This window comes from Oryza glaberrima, chromosome 6 (assembly GCF_000147395.1).
Source record: "Oryza glaberrima chromosome 6, OglaRS2, whole genome shotgun sequence".
NCBI lineage: Eukaryota > Viridiplantae > Streptophyta > Magnoliopsida > Poales > Poaceae > Oryza > Oryza glaberrima.
This window is the reverse complement of record NC_068331.1, coordinates 1,524,481-1,542,002: the sequence shown is the minus strand read 5'-3', so window position 1 is coordinate 1,542,002 and position 17,522 is coordinate 1,524,481. Positions and strand designations below refer to the sequence as shown.

General features: G+C 43.1%; 2 protein-coding genes across 2 annotated transcripts; one reads left to right on the top strand and one right to left on the bottom strand.

Moving 5' to 3' along the window:
• The first annotated feature begins 1,160 nt into the window (after positions 1–1,160).
• Positions 1,161–11,564, top strand: LOC127776256 (uncharacterized). The gene is made up of 19 exons (XM_052302624.1): positions 1,161–2,386; positions 2,474–2,770; positions 3,327–3,975; positions 4,567–4,726; positions 4,806–4,902; positions 4,991–5,165; positions 5,237–5,342; positions 5,443–5,522; positions 6,283–6,315; positions 6,789–6,921; positions 7,644–7,761; positions 7,972–8,052; positions 8,175–8,239; positions 8,940–8,996; positions 9,470–9,541; positions 9,663–9,908; positions 10,608–10,720; positions 10,820–10,912; positions 11,047–11,564. The coding sequence occupies exons 1-19, from the start codon at positions 1,813–1,815 to the stop codon at positions 11,186–11,188; spliced, it is 3,291 nt and encodes a 1,096-aa protein (XP_052158584.1). The 5' UTR covers positions 1,161–1,812; the 3' UTR covers positions 11,189–11,564.
• A 2,488-nt stretch (positions 11,565–14,052) lies between these two features.
• LOC127776160 (dehydration-responsive element-binding protein 1C) lies at positions 14,053–15,397 on the bottom strand. The gene has a single exon (XM_052302507.1). It carries the CDS (start codon positions 14,895–14,897, stop codon positions 14,244–14,246), a length of 654 nt encoding a protein of 217 aa, XP_052158467.1. The 5' UTR covers positions 14,898–15,397; the 3' UTR covers positions 14,053–14,243.
• Between the last annotated feature and the right edge of the window lie 2,125 nt (positions 15,398–17,522).

Here is a 17,522-nt window from a genome sequence, read left to right as displayed (position 1 = left end):
AAGGAATTTTTTATAAACATAAGATTATTTTTTTATAGAGTGAATAACTTTGAGTGATTTGTACCAGGATGCGCTAGCTGCTTGCATATCCTTACTGATTTGTGAAGGTTCACCTATGTTTTTGCGTGAGTTGTAGAAAGAGTGTCACTACACTTGAGTGTATCTCAAACTACCGGGTCAAATTGCACATCTCATTTTCTTCAGTCTTTAACAACTTTACATGCATTGACATACTAGTACCTTATACTACTCCTATGTGCTAATACGGTCGCAGGGAAAAAAAAATACTCGAAGTACAGACTGCATCTGTATTGGTGTCTAACGGTCTGTACCCCCAAAAAAAAAACAAATCCCGAAACGCATAATTTGTACTTCGAAAAAAAGACAAGACCTTACCACAACTGCTGCACCTAATTCAAACCAACCAAACACATTAGAACAATTCAAAGTCTCATACATCATCGTTCATACCTCTTCCTAACTAACCAGTCTGGCGAAAATCATTTTTTTCTTCTAGAGTCAACAACAGATACTATTCACTCTGTTAGAACAATCATTTAACCAACCAACATAAAATTGATGTTATTATATCTACATTTAAAAGTATTTGCTTATGATCGTAATTTGTTACTATATAAACAACCAACATATTAGTAGAACAATTGTTTATCAAAATCTTATCCTAATAAATCGTCTTACTCCATCCTAAGATCCAGATTCGTAGTCTACAATTTTTATGCGGAGGGATGAGTAGAGTACTACTGCTCAAGGTTCGACTTACCGTCGGTAACCGCGCGGTTACCGGGCTTACCGCGAGGGTACGGTAATATAAATACTGCGGTAACCTTCTTAAATTCAAATAAATTTAAAAAATAAATTAAAATTTTGATAAATTTTGCATGGTTTTGTACGGTTTTTCACGGTTACCACGGTAACCGTTGGGAAACCCTGCTACTGCTCCAGTTAGTAACAAAAGCAAACAAGAGCAACAAGTCTCTAAGGTAAACTCCAAAGCCAAACCTAGAGCAATTTAAAATAAAACCTAGGGTTAAGATGAACAATGATTTAATTAATTAATTAATGGCCTTGTTATTGGATGCTCATTTCTTTCTCCTACCACCTATCAAAAAGCAAGGGCTTCCCCCTCCCCCCACCAACGAATACCCTCACCCCTCTCTCTCTCTCTCTCTCTCTCGCCCCACCCGGATGCCTCGCGCTGCCGGAGGCTGACCTCGCCGCCGGCGACTCCGCTCGGCCGCCGGAGCAGCCAGCGCGCGCGGGTAAGTCGACTCTCCCCCCTCCGCTACGTGCTGTCGGGCGTTTTGTCGGGCGGTTTTGGTTTTGGCTGCTGCGTCGAGCAGCAAGGGTGGGTGGGTGCTCGATCTGCGCGGGCTCGAGTCGCGGGGAGACTTGCTCGTGGGGAGCGCTCTCTCACCGGAGGAGGAGGAGGAGGAGGAGGGGTTCCTCCTCCGGTGCGGCGGCCGCGTGGTCTGCGGGTTCTCTCCCTGGTGGGAATTTTGAATTTCGCGGCGCTCCCCCCATCTCCTGAATCCACGCGGTTTTATTCGTTTTGTTTTTTTTCCGGGGAATGATCTCGGTGGGGATTTGTATGGAAAAGCCCGCGATTTTGGGGTTTCGAGAGCGCTAAAAAGCTTTGGATTTTCTCTGCTCGGTTTGTGTTCGTGCCCAGATTCAGTTGCCGAAGAAGCAAGGATGATGCACTGAGGTGGGGGGGGGGGGGGGGGGGGGGGAGTCGGTGAGAGATTTCAGCGGAGAATCTCGTCGGATTCCAGCGTGTGGGACCTCCGGGCGATGGCCGCCGCTGGCGGCGGCGGCGACGCCAAGTACAACTCGTACAAGGCGGCGGGGCTACGCGGCGCCATACTGGAGGCGGCGCACGTGTCGTGCCTCGAGGATCGCTACGCGCTGGGGCCCCAGCTCGGGTGGGGCCAGTTCGGCGTCATCCGGTCGTGCTCCGACATGGTCACCGGCGAGGCGCTCGCCTGCAAGTCCATCGCCAAGGACCGCCTCGTGTCCCCCGACGACGTGAGGGGGGTCAAGCTCGAGATCGAGGTCATGGCGCGCCTCTCGGGCCACCCCAACGTCGTTGACCTCAAGGCCGTGTACGAGGACGAGGCGTCCGTGCACCTGGTCATGGAGCTCTGCGCCGGCGGGGAGCTCTTCCACCGCCTCGAGGAGCGCGGCTGCTTCTCCGAGCACGAGGCCGCCGCGCTCTTCCGCTACCTCATGGAGGTCGTGGCGCATTGCCATAGCAAGGGGATCGTGCACCGGGACCTCAAGCCCGAGAACATCCTCCTTGTCAGCAAATCGCCTTCTTCGCCGATCAAGCTCGCCGATTTCGGCCTCGCAACCTACATCCAGCCTGGTATAATTGGGAATTCTTGAGCAATTCCGTGGCTGCTCTCTGTCAAGGCTGGTGTTTCGAAGCTGAATTGGGTTTCGGTTTTGTCAGGTCGGAGCTTGAGTGGCATGGTGGGTAGTCCATTTTACATTGCGCCCGAGGTGCTCGCCGGTGGGTACAATGAGGCTGCCGATGTATGGAGCGCGGGTGTGATACTTTACATCCTCCTGAGTGGCATCCCCCCATTTTGGGGGAAAACCAAATCAAAGATTTTCGAATGTATCAGGTCGACTGAGCTGCGGTTTCCTTCTGATCCCTGGGACAAGGTTTCCGATTCAGCGAAGGAGCTAATAACCGAGATGCTGCGGCGCGATCCTCGACAGAGGCTCACAGCCAAGCAGGTCCTAGGTGAGACACTTTCAATTTCCTGTCCTTGTTCTACATCACTAGCACCATATTGAGAACTTGGAACTGCCTTTTTTTTTAAGATGGAAAATGCTCACTGACTATTAATACATGCATGTAACTGGAATTGTAAATCAGAAATTGATCAAAATTTTCCTGATGAGGTTAGCCTTGTTTACTTTACATATTGAATAAATTAACAAAACTTGGCTGCTAAGTACTGAGTTAGTGCCAGCTTAAGTTGGTGGTCTAATTTAAACTTGCACGGCTGGGGGAAAAAGCTGGGTTGCATCACAGTTTGTTGTAGGGTCATGTTCTGGTAGATCCACTGTGGTACAGATGAACTTTAAAATTTCTTGGCACTTCATCACCTTTTGTCTATTGTAGCCATTCCTTTAGTTGTGCTGGTTCATTCTGTCATCCTTCGTGGATTCTTTTGTTTGGTTGTCATTGCATCATTCCCGGACCTTACTGTACAGATCAGCTGCTAATGATTCCTTTCCCCATTTTTTTGTAATGCTTGCCATGTGGAGTAATCTAAACAACTGTTGTTACACAGAGCATTCCTGGATACAAGATCATGCCGACCAATCCCAAGATTCTTGTGGACATTGCCATGAGATCAATCTCAGAGGAGAGGACGCCGGCTCATGTTCGTTCTCGACGCCGCTGGCGTCATGCAGCCGCGATGTGAGCTTCAACACCGGTGGCCCGGTCGCCTGCCAAAGCATGTCTGAAGAAGCGTGCTCCCCCACATTCGCCTGCAGATCATCGTTCTCTGCATTTGTCGCCGAGAATGCTCCGTCGTGCGCGCTCTCGGGGTTCTCCTTCGGTGGCGTCTGCGAACCCTGCAACGCCGTGTTCCCGTCCCCGGTCGCTTCCATGCCGAGCTTCTCCTTCTTCTGCGGCCAAGAACCCGGCGAGCCTGAGTCGTCGCCTGATGGTGACGCCTTGGGCGAGAAAGCTCACTGCGACGCGACGGTGGTGGCCCTCGTCTCGTCCTCGGCTCCGAGGACGGCGGAGGTCCTGAGGGCCGCCGTAAGGGCGAACCCGTCGCGCGCCATCGGCATGAACAGCAGGAGGAACCACACCATCGGCGCCGGCGAGCGCGAGCACCTGGATGTGGCGGTCGCCGAGTCGGTGATACGGTGGGCGTCCTGCACCAACCTGTCGACGACGCACTCGCTCCGGGCTTCGCTGGTGTGCTAGCATTTTGTTTATCTGTGCAATGCACCATGTGTCCTGTCGCTGTGAGAGTGCTTCGCTAGTCTCTTGCCTTCCTCCTTGCACCTGCGATGCAAGCTGAAAGATAAGAGTGAGATGAGTGATGAGATGAGATGAGAGTGTGAGTGGTAGAATGTAACATGGACCTGATGATATATAATGCTATAGTAGATTACCGAGTAGTGTGCTTGCTTTCTGTTTGTTGAATGTGTTCCTTATTTTTGGTCTCCTTTGTGCACTTGTCACTACTTATCACTAATACCATCCATCAACATCAGCTTGGTGCCATGCTCTCTCTTGAATGCTTGCAGACAAACTTAAACAGAAGTTGACCCCCATGTAACTAGTTCAAGAAACATTTCAAATATCTCATTATGAAAAGATGATCGAATAATATAGTGATTATTGGATAGAGATGACGTATTTGCTACTATAAAGCAAAGAAAAAATATGGCTCAAGAGATGATATATTTGGATCAAGTGATTACCAATTTATGATCAAGTCCCCTCTTCCAGTCTTCCAGTATCTACAAATTTGTGATCCTATGGGCCTTTGGGCCTGGTCGCTGACCCAGCCCACGGCCCAGCCAAGTCGTCGTCTTCCTCGATGCCGCTCCACCGCTTCGTCCACTTCGCCCGCGCCGGCGCCGCCCGTCGAACACCATGGCTGCCGCCGCCGCCGCAGCAGCAGCACCCGGCGACGCCAAGCTAGACTCCTTCCTCCAATGGCTCCAGGTTGCTCCTCGTCCCTCCTGCACATCCCCTTCTACTCGCGTGCGCGCCAAATCCCTAAACCCCTGGCTCCTCTCCGCAGGCCAACGGCGCCGACCTCCGCGGCTGCACGATCCGCCGCTGCGGCCGCGAGGGCTACGGCGTCTTCTCCACCGCCGCCGAGGCCGGCGCCACCGACGGTAACATTTGCTATTCCACCTCTTCTCTCGGAGGTTCTAGGAGCTCGTCCTCCGCGCTGACTCGCGCGTTGGCTGTGTCTCGTTGCAGAGGTGGTGATGGTGGTGCCGCTCGATCTCGCCATCACTCCGATGCGGGTGCTGCAGGACCCGCTCGTCGGGCCGCGGTGCCGCGCGCTCTTCGAGGAAGGTGGCGTCGACGACCGCCTCCTCGTCATGCTCTTCCTCATGGTCGAGCGACTCCGCCCTAGCTCCCTCTGGAAGCCGTATGGTCGCAATCCACATCTCTCCATGTTAAACAACTTGATCAGTGATTGAATTTTGGTAATTTCTCTAGGTATTTGGATATGCTTCCAAGCACCTTCGGAAGCTCCATTTGGTTCACCGAAGATGAGCTTGCTGAGTTGGAAGGGACCACACTTCACCGGGCAACCGTGATGCAGGTTCATCAGTAGTGCAAACCTTTTCTTTCAGTTCCTTGGGGATATTTTGGGGAGCCAAGAGCAAATTCGTTTAAACGAACATGCTGCAATTTTGTTTCAGAGGAAGTCATTGCAAACCTTATTCGATAATAAGGTTAAAGGTCTGGTTGGGGAGCTCTTAAACGTCGATGAATCAGGAAGGTTTGTACTGATTTCGCATCATTTTCCAGCGCTGCTGCAACTTTATCACTATATTTCTGTATCAAGCACACATGCATAGTTTCTTTTACATTTTAGTATACACTTCTGTACTGGGGTTCTGCGATACATGGGGATTGCACCCCAAAGTATGATATGAAGAATAGCTTCTCATATAAAGTGATTTGGGGTAACACATGTTCCATATCTTCATGTGTATGAGTGCACCATTTGTTGTCATCTGGGATAGCGCCTATGTTTTTATTTAATTTTATAGAAATGAGAATCACCAAGATGGCAATGCTGCACTATGAGATAAATTGCAACTTTTATTTTACAGAACATTTATGAATTTTGTTGACATGGCATGGGTTTAACTTATAAATACGTTAGAAATCATTTTAATGCACTGTATACTGGGCTTTGTGTACCTTTGAAATATTTTGATCTGAATATTCTTTTCAGCCAACCCTATTAAATGAATATTTTCTTGTGAAGGCTTCTAGTGCTAAGTAGAGTGTATCCAGCATGATTTTTGTTTATTGATTCTGTGCGTACTTAAAACCCATGAATCCACAAGCAATATCACTCAAATATTGTTCTGTTATACATCTGTATGCCCACCTACCGAGTTTGTGATTTTTACTGTCTAGTATGGCAATGATATACCAATATGGCTAATTCTCATGACTCCCTATCATATGTTTACTGACAAAGAAATTCGTTTTATTTAACAGTAATACTATCAAAATATTGTTTGCAGCTCAATTGAAGTGCGGTTCAAAGACTTCCTTTGGTATGTATAATTATGCTTTGCATTTGCAGTGATAATGTCATATTATAAGGCTTACATTTTTTTGGGGGGAATAATATAAGCCTTACTGATACTGTAGTTTCATAGTATTGACATGGCATATCATGTTAATTTCGTGTGCAAAAGATTCAGTGTGCTAATTTTTTTTTGGACAAATTAGGCATTAGTTTACAAAATGGTGGGGATGTTTTTGTACCTAGCATCAACTAACCTTTGCTACTATTACAATTTTCAAGCCATCAAGGTGGAAATTAGCTCATTCATAAGAAAATTGTACTTAATTGGGTGATGGCTTTGATTTGCAGCTCCTTCAATAAATATCTTGGAACAACAGTTTTATGTCAACAAATGAAAAATGCAATATACACATATGATGCAGGGTCCTTCACATAGTTGCTGGTTCAGTTCCCTGCTTTCTTTGTTTTATGTAACTCAGCAGCACGACTCTATGGCAGGGCAAACTCAATATTCTGGACTCGAGCATTGAATATACCATTGTCTCGTTCTTATGTTTTTCCGGAATCACTAGACGAAAAGCGGGCCAACATTGGTGATGATTGTGGTGATTCTAGTCTCAGTGCCCCTCAGGTTAATTGCATTTTTTCTGACCGCAGATCCTAGCTTCAGAGGTTCTTCTCAATTGTTTTATTTACTTATTGTGTGTGGCTTAATTTTTTCCCCTCGATTATATGTGGTCATTTAGGTTTCTTTTTTGCTCATGTACAACCTATCTGAAAAGTGAAAAAGAGGTTAAACATTGGTTACATGACTTTTTCTTGTCATGAAAGAGTAGCATAGGACCTTGAATGGAATTTTGTGTCAAGAGAGAGGAACATCGCATAGGACCTTTCTTGGCCCTGAAAATTTTTCATACCAATAGAGAAATTCTGTTACTGAAGGCATATAGTGGTCTCAAGGTATGTGCCACAAAAAAAAATGAAACTGAATGGGGGCAAGAATATGTTTCTGTTGAACAAACTAGTTGCATAACTGGATATTATAACACGGAAACAGGGAAATGACTTTATATTATAAGTTGTGGTTTTGTTAATTACAGCAGTAATCTACAATTATCTTAAACAAAATATACTTGTGACATGCTACAATTTGTCCTCAAGGAAACGCCATATACTTTTGAGGACTCATCATATACTTTGCCAATCTCGTGAATATAGATCCAACTTATCTGACAAATCATTGTTTATAATTATGCCAAATGGTATTTGTTTTTAACATCTCAATACTTCAATTAATTTGTTCACCCATATCTTCTTGTTCCAAAGTTTAACATGCTAACTGTTTGTTTCCAGGGAACTGGGACTGCCATTACAGCTAAGAATATCAGTGGCAATGATAATCCTAAATCAAGTAATACAGAGTCAATTTGGGTTGAGGGCCTTGTCCCTGGAATCGACTTTTGTAATCATAGTAAGAGTTCTAATAAAAGTTTATGAATTATGTAGTATAGACGAAATATCTAGTTGGCAGATCATTCTATATTCAACTTTTGACAAAAAAAAAAAAAACTGTAAGCGAATTTGCAAGGATTTACATAAAAAAAATTGTTGTACTGAAAATAAATATTCATTGAAAAAACATGTTATTTTCAGTCTTACATAGGTATATCATATTTTTCAGATGTAAAGGCGCTGGCAACATGGGAAGTTGATTCCATGGGACATGTTACTGGATGTCCTTCTTCAATGTACCTTGTACTAGGTACATAAGTAGCTCCAGTTTCCTTTTGATAAGAGAACCTCATGATCTTTCCTTTAATCAAATATTTTGATATAAGATTATAGTTCCAATTTATGACTGTTTATTTTTGTATCTCCCTCTAGCTGATAAAAGCTTTGTGAAGGCTGAAACAGAGATCTGCATAAATTATGGCAACAAAGGAAATGAGGTATTACTCACATAGTTACATATGTGCAGATCTAGTCTGACTAGTTTATAAGCAAGTGTGTTATTTTTCTCAAGTTGTTGCTCTTAGTTTTATCGTACTTGTTATTGTGTGACTTGGATTGATGTCACTGTTTCATATTTTCGTGTATACTCATTCTGACTTCTCTGTCACGATTTCTCTATATACTGATACGGGCATTATTGATATATAGCCAAAATAGAACTACCCACAAGAAGATTCTTTTGATTTGTGCACTTAGATATTGGTTGCACTTCAGACAAACAATCCAGGAAAGCTTCATTAGTGCCGTCACCCTGGCCATTCTTTTTTTTTAAAAAGAAAAGAAAAGAAGAGGAAGGACATATGACGGTGATGAACTTCTTGGAGCTCTATGGCCCCCTTTGTTTCATCACTGGGCCTGGTTTGATTTGATTTCTTCATGGATTCACATATCCTTTAGTTCCTTATGGATTTGCATTAAACACACTTGCTAATGTTCTGAAGTATAAAATAATCTTACTTTGGGGCTTCTAACTGATAGATGACTTTGAGACTCAATAGTCAACGAAAAGAAGCTGCAGCGCTGCAGTCTTTTGTTCCGAGAAACTACAAAATGTTTAAATGTAATCAAATATTCATACCGTTTATGATTACTGAAACATAGTTGCTGATGAAATGACATAGTTTTGTTTACTTGCAGGAACTATTATACCTCTATGGATTTGTAATTGACAACAATCCTGACGATTATCTCATGGTAACACTCAGTAAGAGATTACTTTTAGCAACAGGTGTTTGTCAACTCAGTTTTCTTTGTTTAGCATATTCCCTGCCAGATATTCTCTTTCTGTCAAACATTATAGTGGCAAAGCACTTGTCTGTCTTGAAACATTGTAGGTAGCCATTACTTAATTGTTCTCCAGCTAAATATTGTAAGTGTAACTCTATCGGTGTTCTGGGATACATAAAGGACCAAACTTTTAGTTAACATTTTAAAAGATAAGAAAACCATTATTCACTGAGAATATCTCCTTTCTTTTAGTTCAAATTATGAAATCGTATGTACCCACCCTTTTTCATTATCAAAGTTTCTGATTGTTTGAAGTGCTCCACATGTTCATAGTGATAAGATGGCTTATACTTGATATTTCCTCCGTTTGGCGTACTTCCTTAAGAAAGTAGCTACTTGTTTGAAATAAAAACTAGAGCTAACAAACGTTCCAAATGCAGATTCATTATCCAGTAGAAGCTCTTCGACAGGTTCAATCTGCTGATATTAAGATGAAGCTACTGGAGATACAGGTAGCAACATTTGTTAGCTCTAGTTTTTATTTACGATATGAAGAATGTTGTGACAAATTTAGGCCCAACAAGTATCCTTGGACATCACGGGTCTCACTTTCCATATCTTCTGTGTTTACAGAATGCCGAATTGCGATGTCTTTTACCTCGTAGTTTGCTTGAAAATGGATTTTTTGGTAGCTGTTCTGGTGAAAACAAGGAGAACAAAAATAATACAAGTCCTTTTTCTAGTTATAGCTGGAGTGGTCAACGCAAGGTTCCATCATATATCGAGAAAATTGTTTTCTCTCAGGAATTTATAAGTACCCTGCGAACAATTGCTCTGCAAGAACATGAGCTTGAGCATACCGCTTCATTGCTTGGAGAGGTTAGTGTTTTTCACACTCTGTACCATGTGTTCAAAGGCATCAGTTGCATATGTGACATTGCCTTGCCCTGTCCTTTTTTTTTCCTTTTTCCTTTGGGACATTTTAGTACCCCAAATTTTACATGACATTGTTCGTAACCATCTAATCTGTTGAGAAGTGGTTAATATCTTTTTCATAAAGGGGACTAATGCCTGGGCTAGTAGCTTTGCCTCAGCTTTTCTAAAACTACTGTCAAAATGTACTGAACAGACCATAGAGTTGTCTTATTAACCAGTATCCTCCTGTACTTGTACTGTAAGCTGGCAAACAGTATTTATGAAAATTAGCGCCTTTGCTTTCAAACTAAAATATTGTCCATGAGTCCAAAATTTTATCACACATGGTACTAATTTTGGCAGCATCATCAATCATAATTTCTTGGTGATATAAAAAAAGGTTGTTTTACTCATCTAAAAGGATTAAGAAAGCTTCTCAAGAAGCATTTAGGCTATCTAGTTTCACATTTTCTGATATGACCTTAATATTCACATATTATTTATTTTCCCTAGTTTTCAGCATTATTCTGTATGAGCATATTTATTTAACTACTTTTTTTAACATACCCTAGGATGCATTACTTCTGGTGATGCAAAGTTTTAATCATGTATTCTTTTTCATGGTAAATTGATTGTAGAAATCCTTTGAATCTGTTCGTGTAGATTGGATCTAATGAAGATAGAGAACCTTCCAGTGATGAGCTCCGGAGTGCTATATGGGAGGTCAGTGGTGATAATGGAGCACTGAGTTTGCTTGTGGATCTTCTTAGAGTCAAGTAACACACCCACAACTTGAGAAATTCGATGTCAGTGTACCTGTATTTTTTCTATGGCGTTGTCAATAATTTATTGATCAAGCCCTTCTCTTTTGCAAGAATGACTGAACTTGAAGAGGGCACTGGAACTGAAGCATCTGACAGCCAACTACTTGAGAAATTCGATCTCAGTGATTCAGAAGACGCAACGAGGTAGGGACGTAGGGCCTTTTGACGTTGCTTAATGGATACTTTTTTCTGCATATTAGCACTATCATGCTTGACATTTCCATCTGTACACCTCTTGTTTTTGTGTTTCACCATTGCTCTCATTGTCTTTTTCACAGAAGTGACGAGAGCAACGAGACCAAGTCAAAAGTAAATATTAGGTCGTGCATAGTGTACCGCAGAGGCCAAAAGCAGCTGACAAAGTTGTTCTTGAGGGAGGCAGAACATCTTCTGGAGCTGTCGTCAAAAGAAGAGAACTAAAGAAAGCAAGGAATGAAGGATCTCATCGGGTGCGCATTTCCCTTTCATGCTCTCTAAATTACAGCCGTTAGCCATAGCCAATAGTTATGCTACCAATTCAGCTGTTTTCTTCTGTAGTAGTAGCGTAACCCTTTTCAGTGATTTTACTGAAAAGAAAAGGCGTGTGTTACTGTAGCCATTATTTCTTGGTTTTCAGAAGCTAATTCAATTAAGAAACAGAAAATTGCTACTACTAATAAAATGCTTCATGTCTTCTGATGAACTAATTCAGAATGTATGGCTGTACATTGAAGTACAAAGCATAGACTTTCAGAGGTGAACCTCACTATAAAATACTACTGAGGCTGTGTTTAGTTCCCTTCAAACTTCAACTTTTTGGTCACATCAAATGTTTGGACACATGCATGGAGCATTAAATGTGGACGAAAAAAACAATTGCACAGTTTGCATGTAAATTGCGAGACAAATCTTTTGAGCCTAATTACGCCATGATTTAATAATGTGGTACTACATTAAACATTTGCTAATGACGGATTAATTAGGTTTAGTAGATTCGTCTCGTAGTTTACATGCGGAATCTGTAATTTGTTTTGTTATTAGTTTACGTTTAATACTTCAAATGTGTGTCTGTATACGCCAACTTTTTTTTGCCAAAACAACTAAGGGTGTGTTTGCAAGAGCAAGTTCTCAACACTCCCCTCTCGTTTTCCGCGTGCACGCTTTTCAAACTACTAAACGGTGTGTTTTTTTTTTGCAAAAAATTTCTATACAAAAGTTGTTTAAAAAATCATATTGATCTATTTTTTAAAAAAAGGCTAATGCTTAATAATCACGTGTTAATGGACCGCTCCGTTTTCCGTGTATGGGAATGGGTTCCCAACACCCACCTCCAAACACAGCGTAAGTCCTTTTCTCTTCTTAATAACTATGCTGCTGAAGACTAAAATTTTGCTACTAACTCTATTCTAAAATATAATAATCTCTGTTCTAAAATATACTAACCTATTAGGGCAGTCCCAACCCATAGTGTCCATAAACGATGTCTATGGTGCCATGTTAAGAAGACATCACAATAGAAACTACACTTTACAACCTATGGTTTCTTAAAGTGGGCCATTAATAAATACATCATCTCTCTTCTCTACCAATCATATTTATTCTTCATCTATTATGAAGACAATATTCTCTTCCAATGCAAAACTTGATAGTGTCTAGTACATAGGTTCTCGTGTTGAAGCTGTGTCTTGCATGAGACCCAGTTTTTTCCTCTCTTCACTCTCTCTCTTAATTAATATAGTGCCACATAAGCTAAAAGTCCCACATGGCAATGTAGTTAATGCTATAGACACCATCTTAAGTGGAGGGTTGGGACTGCCATTACAGACACATCATTTGTCCCTTGTATGCCTTGTTTAAATTCATAGTGCTAATACTGGGTTGTTTGAGACGGATTGAAAATACCACTGTTAAGAGTATTCTCCGGAGTGACGTGGCAAAGTTGACATGGTCGCTGCCATTTGGCCGTGACGGTGACTCAACATGAGCGCTAGCTGGCTGGCTGGACCATATCCGTATCCAGCCGTCCAGCGACGTGCACAAGATTCACAGAATCCTACTCCTCCTAACTAGCTAGCGCCAGCGCCGACCCCCCTAAGACCTTAACCTTTACTCTACTGTCTAATCTATTACAATTAGGATTACCACCTAAACAACAATTCTGGTGTCAATCGTGCAGAGTTGCTTCCTGCTTCGTGACATCTTGTCGTCGTCGTCCGCTGCGCCGCCCGCGGAAACGCGTCTTAATTCAGCGATCGATTAGGGCCGGTGTGTGTGTGCGTGTGTGACCACTAATCTAATCGATGGATTACCTACTATAATTGATAATTAATTAGACCGTGCAATCATCCGTCGTTACATGATGTAATCACTCGCACGGCTCCCCATAATGAGTATCTTAAGCTCGCGGCAACATGTGCCCTTTACTATTAGGGTTACATTAGTACTCAGCACGTGCCATTGCCGAGTACTCGATCGTATGCACGGACGTATATATACAGCCATATATATAAGCACGGACGTATAGATACGAGGTGTTTTTGCAAAGTACTCGTATGATACTAGTACGAGGAAAATATCATATACAGTATATGAGTATATAGTACTTATTCGCGTAGGCGTAGGCATCGAACCACCATCAATCTGGTGCAACTATCTCTGCTTCTCCAGCTAGTGTGAACTGATCCGAAGCTTAAAAAAAAGGACGAAGTGAACTTCCCAATGTCCTGAATTTAAATCTATGTAGAGGCGAATTTTAGATTAGGTTATTTGAGGAATAAGTTTCCTGATTGATAGGCTAATTTGCTAATTTAAAAAGGCTGCATATATCCGGTTGGATATATAGGCCGAGTAAAAATACTCTTATCTCAAAAAATTAAAAAAAAAGGACGAAGTTTTGGTCCAGTAATAACTGAGCTGCGAACTACAGTTTCTAACTAATTGTAGACCGATGATAGCATGATAAACAAGTGCTCAATCTCACTTAAAATAAAGTGAAACCAAATTCTAGTACTTACAAGTACTGCTAAATTTTGTCTGCCAATAGCATATATGGTACACCCATTTTCTTAATTATTCTTTTATAGGATGATGAATGATCTCATTTATTCAGATAAGCAGTAGTACTCACTAATTTATCTGGAGCTTTCATTTGTCTTAACACTCCAAAAAAAAGTGAAAATCTGACCATAAGCAGAGCTGGCATTTTATTCCACTCCACACAAAAGAGAGAGAGAGAGAGAGAGAGAGAGAGAGAGAGAGAGAGAGCATAGCAATTATACTTCTTTTTTGCATGCTGTCCCTCGTAGTAGTATTACAAATCTCGTAATCTTTATTTCCTCCTTCTAGAACTCCCTACCAGCTCAGCCATTTTATCTTGGAAAAAATATAAAAAAAATAAAGAAGGAAAAAATCTCCATTAATTTCTCCTACAGTATTTAGCTGTATAGGAGGAGCAAAGCTGGTTGAGCTCAAAACTGCTAGCTCCAACTCGCGATCATCAGTAGCTCCAGAGTGTGACGTCGCCGCCGCCGTAGCCGCCGGCGCCGCCATCGTCGTCGCCGTCCATCTGCCAGCTCTGGTACTCGCCGCCGCCGCCGCCGCCGCCGCCCATCCCGTCGTAGTAGTAGGACGGCTGGTCGAAGTCCATGTTGCCGTAGTACGCGTAGTCGTAGCTGGACGGCGTCGCCGCCATGTCGTCCTGGTACTGCATCATCATGGCGGGCGCGGCGGCGGCGGTGGCCTCGACGGCGGCGGCGGAGCTGGAGGCGGCGGCGGCGGCGTCGTGCGGGCATGACTCGGCGAGCTCGATGGCGGCGCGGCGGATGTCGTCGGGGGTGGCGAGGGTGGCCGGGTCGACGCGGAGGAGGCGGGCCGAGTCGGCGAAGTTGAGGCACGCGCCGCGGCCGCGGAGGGCGAGCGCGGCGACGTCGTGGGCGCGCGCGGCGGCCTCGGCGGTGGCGAAGGTGCCGAGCCAGATGCGGGACTTCTTGTTGGGCTCCCTGACCTCGCACACCCACCGCCCCGCGGGCCCCCGCCGCCGCACGCCGCGGTACACCGGGTGCCTCGTCTCCCTGAACTTGGTCCTCCCCGCCGGCCGCTTCGGCGGCGCCGACGTCACCGTCGCGTACTCCTCCTGCTCGTCGTACTCCATGTCAGTAGTGTGTGTTGCTAGCTGCTGGAAGAAGAAGAAGAAGAAGAAGAGGAAGAAGGTGATGGTGTTTGAGTTTGAGCGGGAAGGGGATGAAGAAGAAGAAGTTTATATAGGATTTGGTTTGTGAATTTTGATTTATTTATAGAAAAGGAAAAGAAAAGGATATTTGGTGGAGGGGCGGCGCGCACGTGGCGGGAGAGGGGAGGGCGGCGAGAGCTGAGCTGGAATTGGCTGGAGATGTCGGAGGGGGAGATGGAGGTGGAAGAAGAGGCGTAGTACTACGGCAATAACGCGTTTTGGCGGGGTTGACGTCACGTGAGCTGAGAGCCGAGAGCGTGGCGTCCGCGACGGATGGAACGGTGGGATTCGGATTACTACGAGTACTGCGCTAGGTGTCGGGGTGGAACCGTGGAAGTGGAAAACTCAAACCGCGAGAGGGTGAGGTGACAGCGTTAAGCAATATATGGGGGTGGCCACGTGGAGATGGCGACAAAGGCAAGCTTTTGGGCGGCGGCTGACCACTTCTGTGTGTGTATGAGATGCGGGTATTACTACCCCTTCGTTCCGTATTTGTGAGTTACTTCCTCCGTTTCACAAGAGCAAGTTTAATATATAGCCAACTACTAGCTCCAAATCATCTAGAGATAATGTAATAGCCAATTCATACAATAGCTGCTTACTATACTATTAATACATGGTCCCACCTGTCATACACATGTTACGTCTTGAAGTCCGTGGTGCAGCTGGCTACATATCTGTAGCCTGCTACTCTTCTCTCTCTTCCTTTATCTGTTTAAAATATATTTATATATGGCTTATAGTCTGCTATTGTACCTGCTCTAATATAAGTTTTTCTAGAGTTGCCCACATTTATATAGATGTTAATGAATCTAGACACATATGACACACATATGTGTCTACATTCATTAACACCTGTATGAATATAACCAATGCTAGAAAGTCTTACATTATGAAACGGAGGGAGTACTAGAAAAAATACCGTGCGTTGCAACGGGTGAAATCTATTTAAATTATATAGTTTAGTTAAGATGAAATTCACTTGGATATATATATATATATATATATATATATATATATATATATATATATATATATATATATATATATATATATATAAATCATGAGCTAAAGTTAGGAATCCGATCGTCTCAATTTAGCATGCGAGTTATTTTAAACAGATTTCTTATATGATTCCTTTTGTATCATACAAAAGTGAACGATCTTAAAAACCAACTCAAATAGGGATATGTATTTTCAAAAGCAAACAAATTTAAAAACCGACTCATACATGGATGATGTACTATAATACCAGCAAAAACATCTTTAATTTTATAATAGTAGAGATTTTTTTAAGTCAAACTTTAAGCAAAATATAGTAATATTTTTAATATAAAATAAACATTATATTAAAATATATACAATGTTAAATTTAATGAAATTTGATGTTGTACATGTTTCTTTTTTTCCATATATTTGATCAAACCTAATAAATTTTGACTAAGAAAAAATATCAAATATCTTATAATATAAAACGGAAGGAGTACTATTTTTCTTTTTTTTTTTGAAAAGAATAACTATTTTCCATTTCCTCCCAATGGAGACGTGTAGTGTGCGGCTGCAGTGCTATAGTACTGGGCATGTACAATGGTCTTTATTAGCGGTCTTTCTTCGTTGTCATGCAAGCATATTTGATGACGTGGAAGAGAGAGAAAGAAGGAAAGAGAAAGATGGTTGCTACGCATGACAACGGCATAGAGTCGACTCTTAGCATTTATTAGGAAATTTTTCGTTGCATCGAGTCTAATAAAGGAAAGATGACTAGTAAAAGTATTTTGGTACATTAATTATTAGAGATCATATTGTCTTCACTATTGTAACATGATAGCCTCTAATTGACGTAGGTACTTGCCATTGTGCTTTCTTCCTTAATTGGCAAGTGGCAACTGATTGTCTCTTACTACTGCAGTAGTATAATTAATTAATTGATTAATGTTTATTTAATCCAGCGGCACGTGAGGGAGTAGCTGGTTGGTCTCAGGCATCAGCAGTAGCAGAGGCAGGCAGTACGGACTACGGAGACGGAGGCAGCGACGGTTGGGTCGGGCGGCCGTGGCGCCGCCCGCGCAAACGCGTCGTCTCTCTACGGAGTAGGAGTAGTGGAGTACGTGGGCCGGTGGCCTTGCGCTTGCGCCCCGGATCGGAGCCGCGCGGCGATTCGCCGATGGATTCCTTCCCAAGTCCCAACGAACCCATCAAACAGCGGTGGATCTCTCGCGGTTTTGGGCATAAAATCCCATCGATTCCTTTCCACTCGCTGCTGTGCCTTTTTTTGTTTTTTTTTGGTGATTGACACGCGCTCCTACTTCAAACCCTAGCACGTACTACTACTGTACAAGTTCTTTACTGCCACGTGACCATCCAGATGCCAAGGGAAGCGGACAAGCGGGATTTTTTTTCCCTTTTACCTGTTCTAGTTAATTTTTTTCTTTTAAAGTTTTAAGAAAGTAATTGGCAAGTGAGGCTTTATATGGGTAGTGAGATTGTCCACTTACATCCCTACAAGACAATATCTTAGAGTCTATGTGACACAATATACCTTGTTGT